General features: G+C 51.9%; 1 protein-coding gene across 3 annotated transcripts in view; it reads right to left on the minus strand.

The window, feature by feature from the left end:
* Cars (cysteinyl-tRNA synthetase) overlaps positions 1–6,952 on the minus strand; it is a 59,877-nt gene that overhangs the window by 31,734 nt on the left and 21,191 nt on the right. For all 3 annotated transcript variants that reach the window (XR_002820249.1, XM_023710732.1, XM_004627094.2), the window contains 4 exons: positions 6,128–6,277; positions 2,692–2,832; positions 1,874–1,962; positions 638–759 (listed from right to left, as the gene is read on the minus strand). Coding sequence is in view for 2 of the 3 variants with exons in the window: in XM_023710732.1 (XP_023566500.1) it covers positions 638–759; positions 1,874–1,962; positions 2,692–2,832; positions 6,128–6,277 (502 nt within the window). In the remaining variant the exon portion in view is untranslated. The remainder of the gene's footprint in view (positions 1–637; positions 760–1,873; positions 1,963–2,691; positions 2,833–6,127; positions 6,278–6,952) is intronic.

The raw sequence follows: 6,952 nt of genomic DNA on the forward strand, positions 1-6,952 counted from the left end.
TTTTTTTGTGGTACCAGGGATTGAACTCAGTACCTTGAGCTTGCCAGGCAAGTTTTTATTCTACAAAGCCATCTCCCCGGCCCTAAAACATACATTTTAATGGCCAAACTGTCTCTAAGAAACATGGGGCAGGAGGAAAATGTGTGTGATGTGACGGCAATCCTACTGCAGCGACCTCTCCAGCCTTGGATTCCACAGGCATATCCCTATCCTCATTCATGGGAAAGTATGGAGAAGCTGCTTATGACAGTTTCAAATGTGATTCTGCCCAGTCTACAAAAAATTTAACTCTATGTTTAAAATATTTGGACCAAGATGAACAAACATGTGTCACTCTGCACACAGCTGAGTCCCCTGGGCCACCCTAACCTTACGTGTACAACTGTACCATCTCAAGCATCAACACCCTGGGGTACTGGCATGATGCACAATGGCCTCTCATTTTTTTGTTTCTGAAGAAGCAATGCACTTTACCTCCCTGTGTGGAAAACTTCTGAAATTCCCTCAGGAGAAACATTAAGATTCTCTGTGAATACCAGCGATGGGCTCAGGACACCCACAGTGACCATGGCATAAACCCAGGTCACGTCATGTGTGAGGAAGAAATTCTCCCTCATGCATTCTGTTTTGCATTTACCTTCTCCTTCCTGAAGAGCTTTCTGGTCCCCAACAGCTTCGGGTACCAACTTCCCATAGGAGTGTTTCTCACTGGTAGCAAACTTCACCGTGTCGAAGTAGACAGACCCATTTGATACATAGCTAGAAAATAAGAGAGGAATCAGGAGGTCTAAGGGATCCAGACACTCCCCAGGATGGTGGTCTGAAAATCCCAAGGTGCAAGGTCCACCCAAGCCTCTCTCCTGCTCTCCCTGTGGATGGCCTGAAGCCACGGTAGCCGCGGGGGTTGAGTGAAACAAAGAAGACGCCTCCCACAGGGGAGGTGGCTGCCATACTGCCTGACAGCATGTCCTGCCCGGTGCCTGTGGCCATGCAGTCCTAGACTGGTCCTACCTGGCAAGAGTGCTGGCCCATGTGGCATACCCCTCTCTTCCTGAGTCTGCATTCCACCACCTGGTGGTCCTGCCATGACTCTCCAGGTCTCCCGACCCAGGCTTATCCGTGCAGCTCAGTGGGCCACAATCTCATGCTGTCTGGCAGCGATCTGGGTTAAGAGGGGCCAGGGGCAGTGCTATGCCTTCAGAGTTGGTGCATCATCTAGTCTGCACAGCCAGATGGAGAGGGAAGCAAGCCGAGGCTGTCCCCAGAAGTACTGACAAGCAGCATGGCCCTCCTTGGGTAGGATGGAGCCAGCAGGGGCTGAGTGCTGCCCACACAGACCAAGGTTTGCCTGTATTGCCCGCAGAGGCCCCTTTTGTGAACCCTAACTTCCAAGGTATGGGAAGTGTTTCTTGTGGTTGTGCTGGAGTGCACACCCAGGGCAGGGTGATGTGTGCACCTGTCTACAGGTGCTGATCAGCCAGATGCAAGCTCCTCAGCCCTGGGCCAGCCAGACGGCAAAGGAAAACTACTGGGGGCTTTGGGAAGGGCTGGAATGTGAGTCACCAGCTCCTTCTTGCTTTTGGCCTCAAGCAATGTGATGGGGTCTGCATGGTTAGATACCTATTACTATGACAGCTACCCTGAGATAAAAACCCCAAGAGCTTTGTTTTAAAACAATCTTAAAAGGATAGCAACAGCACCAGGAGTCAAGTGCCAAGCAGGCTCCAGCCAGGTGTGAGCATGAAGGTGTGGCCAACCTGGCCAGTGACCCCAGAACACACGTGGCCCTGCATCCTGGACCTCAGGCTGAGGAGCTGCTCCTTCTGGAATGGTGAGAGGCAGAAAGCAGAGAGAGGCCCTGACCTGCGCTTACCCATAACCATTGTCCACAATCTTCTGGACAAAGTCCACAATTTCTGGCACATACTCGCTGACCCGGGTTAAGACATCAGGAGGGAGGACCTGTGGGTGACGAAGGAGAGGCTCAGCGTTGTCCTTCTCAACATTTCTGCTTCGGGTGAACGTGGTCCGTGACAATGATGTTGCCAACTTACAAAACAAGAACCCTGCATGGTCTAGGGAATAGGTGATATAACAGGCTTGGGCTATATGGGCTTCCCACATACGGGCTACGGGGCTGGCGTATGACAGAGCTCACCAGTGTCTCTGCCCCACTATCTATCTGTAATAGATAAGCCAGTGGCTTCAGCTGAGTCTTGGGTCCTTTGTCTAAACATGTGAATCATAAGGTCTATCTCAGGTACAACCATCCCTAAGATTAGTTTATAGAAAGAGCTGCTTCTTCTGTCTTTGACATACTCCGGGGCATCCTCTGTGGGCAGCCTCCCATTTCTCATTCTTTTCTCTCCTCCGCCCTATCACAGGCCTCAGGAAGCAATGACGAGGATTCTAACAAGGACTTGCCTTGCAATAGTCTTCCGCCCTCACAGTTCTGAGTTATCTTCTGGGCATCCATATGTGCTAGGCATGGAGACAATGAAGGTGAAAATTCTATATTTAAAAAAAAAAAAAAAATGCCCCTCTCCTCCTGCCTAAATTCCACTCTGACTTAGCCACTTAACTGAGCTTACAGAATGAATATGCTGTGGGTTCTAGCCGTACCAGAAGAGGAAGGTGGAGACTGAAGCCTGTGACTTGGGAGAGCAGGGGCGAGGCAACCCAGACACTCACGTTCAGTGCTTCCATGTCTTTATGGAATTCTTCTTCCCAGAACTTGGGTAGTTTGGAGAAAATGGAATTGTCCGTCACTTCACTGCCACTCGTGGAATCTAGCCACTCAGAAAGCAAGTCCTTGGCCTCTTCCATCAATACCTAGAGGGAAAGAAAGAACATCCAGTGTGACTAGGTTTCACGCGAGCATGTCTGTGTCGTGCAGGCGGTGTGAGCCATTCGGGGGCCTAATCTCAGACACGCACAGCCATGCTCCAGGAGGAGGTCATCACCTGTGGGAGAGGCGTGATGCTTACATGACCAGCTCACTGTAACGGGGGCCCCTGAGTGTGCTACACATCCTTGGACCTCTTGGCCACATCCACTGGTGCTAAGGAACATATTCCAACTGCACTCTCATCAGATGGGAGAAACCTCTGTCCTCAGCGTCACTTGGAGGAATCTAGCATGTTAAGCTTTTTAGCTTGAGTGGTAACAGGTACCTGGGGCCACACAGGCAGTGTGCTGTGTGAGTAGGAGGGATGAAAAGTGAGAAAGTGCAGGAAGACGGCCCAGCAGAGAACAAGGACACATGGGTGCACAGAGCACCAAGCATGCTGGCAAGAAGGGGTAACGGGTACTACGTGGGTCAGGCTACGCACACACCCTGGCCATAGCTCCTGGACAACATGGCACAACTGGCTAAAAGGTGGCTGGACTTGGGACTGGCAAGGCAAGCAGCGAGGCTGCTCTGGTCCCTCCCCACTGTGGTGGGGCACCGGGGGGGGGGGGAGAGAGGCAGCAAAGGCTCAGCAGGCATCCCAGCAGGGCAGAGGCTGTCTGTCCATCGCTGCCTGGAAAGCAGACACAGGGCCTGCTCCAACTGCAGGAACAGAAACCTCCAGCGATGGCCCCAAATGGACTACCAGACCATGACCTGGCAAGAATGAAATCTTAGTTAAGGTTCCCATATGCCCACGGAAGAGCAACCAGCTATGAGAGGAGTCTGCAGAGACAGTGCCCACAAGGCTCTTGATGTGAGAGCTGTAGATACATAGGAAAAACAGCAAGGCCAAATGGTCAGAGAAACAAAGATGGAATCAGAGTGGTGTGCAACAGCAAGCCATAAGCCACCATACTGCTTGAGAAGAGGGTAGCGTAAGCCCAGGTCGCTCAGTTATGCACGCACGGTACCACGTCACAGCTGAGTACCAAAGAGCAGGTAGGGAAGGGGCTGGGCCTGGCACAGGAAAGGAGTAAATCAACAGCAGTGGTAGCAACACAAAGGCCAAACGAAAACCAAGCCAGAGCAGTGGTGCCAGAGCAAGCCTAACAGGTAGCTCGGCAGAGCCCTCGCACCAGAGGGCAACGTGGGATTTTACACAGGTGCTCCAGGCACGTGCTGGTAACAAGCTCCTCCAAAACTACAGACCACCAAAGTGAGGGAGAAGGACAAAGCTCAGCAGCTGGGCCTCCCTGGGAAAGGTGATGGCATGTTGAAGTCCAGGTTGGTGCCCGTCATCCAGCTGTGACTATTCCCAGGGATTGACACCAGCCAAGAAGTTGCTCCTCCAGCCTGACAAGAGGCTTAGAGCTGAACACAGAGAACATGCAGCACTCTTCTTAGGCCTGGAGAAGTGAGGTCACATAGCTGCTGTGCCCTAGCTACAAAGAAGTGCATAGTCACATGGCAAACAGCAGCCCCGTCCCACACAGGGGAAGGAGCACAGAGGGGGAAGGAACACAGAGAAAGGAAGCTCCCCTGGGCAGACTCTGGAGCAAGACCGCCTGCAGGCTCAGTGTGGGATGGCAAAGCTACAACTCTACCTGGGCAACTAGGGAGGCCTTGGGGTGCCATGCCTGAGAATGAAAATCTCCAAGGTGGCTCCAGCATGGGGGTCCTTATTGTGAGTTGTCCCCCCAGAAGGGAGACCAAGTCCTCAGGATGAATACAGAGAAACCTACGCCCTCATGCTTCCAGCAGGAACGGGGAGGAACCATTCTTTTTGTTTCTTGGCACTGGGGATTTAACCCAAGACTTTTGCACTCAGCTATATCCTTACAGCGTCCCCCCTTCCCTTTGGTCACTAAGTTGCCCAGGCGAGGCTTGAACTTAGCATCCTCTTGCCTCAGCCTCTGACTGCTGGAATTACAAGTATGCGGTGCCACTATGCCCAGCTAGGAGAGACATCATCCTGCAGCACACCAGGTTGCTCTGCTTTTCCTAATAAAGCCTGCCTGTTTTGGTCTATAAAAATCATGTGTGAGACCTTAATAGTACTAGGAGGTGGGGCCTAACAGTGCTTAAATCTGAGAGCTTCAGCCTCAGGTAGGGACAGTCTCTCTTGCCTGTCCTTCCTTCTGCCAGGGGGTGATGGAGCTAGAGCACCTTGCCTCTTGATCTTGAACTATTTCGGGAAGACGATGCAGTTCTGGAGATGGATGGAGACAGCCACATAACAACATGAATGTGCCTAATGCCCCGAGAATGCTTAAATGGTAACTCTCACGTATGTGTCACCATAATTTCTTTAAGCAAAAGTATTAGGGGAACAACTGAAGCAAGGGTTTTATGGCAGACTTGCTGGTGACAAGGAAGGCCGACAGCATGTCCCAGAGGTGAGCAGCTCAGTCCGAAGCACACGCTGGAGGAGGAACAGTGCTGTGCAGGGTCTGTCTCAGGAACAAGGCCCATGTGAAGCACAGAGTCCCAGCACTGCACACGGTGGCTCAGAAACCGCCACACCTGCTGATCTGTTGTGAACTAAAGAGGAGCTAAACCTAAACGGAGAGAAAGAAATAGACTGGCCAACTGAGGTAGTGGTGCATGGGCCAGGGTGGGATAGCAGACACAGGACACTGAGAGGGCTGGTGCTGCGTGTCCTGGAGTGGCCACTGTCAATGAATCAATCTCCTGTTTCCTATAACCGCTGAGCTCAACTTGTCTCCAATGAGTTTACTAGCAGGAGGCGCTGGTGGAAAGGAAAAGGACTCTTTAGCCAGGTGGCTGGGCAGGCTTGGAGGAGTACGCTGCTGTGTCTAAAAGAACATGCCAATGAGGCAGCCTAGCCCAGCAGGTGCCTAAGAACTGGCTGCCCACTTCAAACTGAACTTCAAACCTGGCTCCTTTCTCCAGCTGCTGCCACTAAGGAATGCTGTGAAGGGTCCACTGCAATAATTAATTCCACTAGAAGGCCACTGCTCTCAGTCCAAATGAGTGGAGAAGTAGCTCAAGGTGGGATCCCAGAGGATCTCAGGTCCCATTGCAGTGGTCTCGCGCTCCGGAAATAGGAAATGGGGCCACAGGGCGTAAAACAGCAGGGAGCGGTGACGAAGCCACCCGTCACTGAGGAGTTGCAGAGCTGGTTGGCCAGCGCATGAACTGCAAGCTGCACACCGCCCAGGGCAGAGAACGCAGTCCTGCATAGCAGGGCCATCGGACACACGAACAGCTCACCTGGGCAAGGCTGTCCACTTCCTCCCCAGCTGGGCTGGCATGCACAGCTTGCACAAGGGGCTCCCTGGCCAGCTCCACCGCGCGCTGGATTCGCTCCAGCATCTGCCTCTTGTCTGGATCCACAGTCTCGTGCAACTTCACTATAAACGGCTGCAACCACGAGGACACAGCACATCTGTTAACCCGGTCCACGGAGCTGATTCAAGGTCGATGAGACCCGAGCCCCCAGCCTGGGCAGTCCTGGAACTGCCCCCTCCCGTGTGACTGGACAGGCTACGTAACTGCGCTGAGCCTCCACCACCCATGCAAAATGGGGGTGACGGCAGCACTGTGACCCTACGTAGTGGATAGTTAGGGGGTATATCCAGCAAGCGCGTGGGCCTGCTAAACAGCCACGCTCTTGACTTCATGTGTTTCCTTTCAAGACAAAGTATCATAAACACACCACTAATCACTAAAGGAACCTGGTATTTGCCAAAGAAAATAAAATGGCCTATTGTAGTCATACTATGTAATATAACTATACCCATATCTGTACGTTTATACTGTTTATTTAGTGAGATTATTAAATTGGCAAGAATTAATTTCTTTTTCTTTTTTTTATGTACAGGGTCTCACTACACAGACTGGATTCATAGTGATCCTCATTTTCAGGCTCCCAAGCACTGAGATTGAAGAGGCGTGCCACCATGCCCAGTCTCAATTATAGTTTCAGCGAGCCCTGGGAGCAGGGCTGGGATCAAACCCTGGCCCCTGCAACTGCCTAAGCAGGTGCCTTAATCCACTGAGCTATCTGGGATTGAGAACTAAGTATATATATATATA

This window comes from Octodon degus, unplaced genomic scaffold (genome assembly GCF_000260255.1).
Source record: "Octodon degus isolate 3935 unplaced genomic scaffold, OctDeg1.0 scaffold00018, whole genome shotgun sequence".
Classification (NCBI taxonomy): domain Eukaryota; kingdom Metazoa; phylum Chordata; class Mammalia; order Rodentia; family Octodontidae; genus Octodon; species Octodon degus.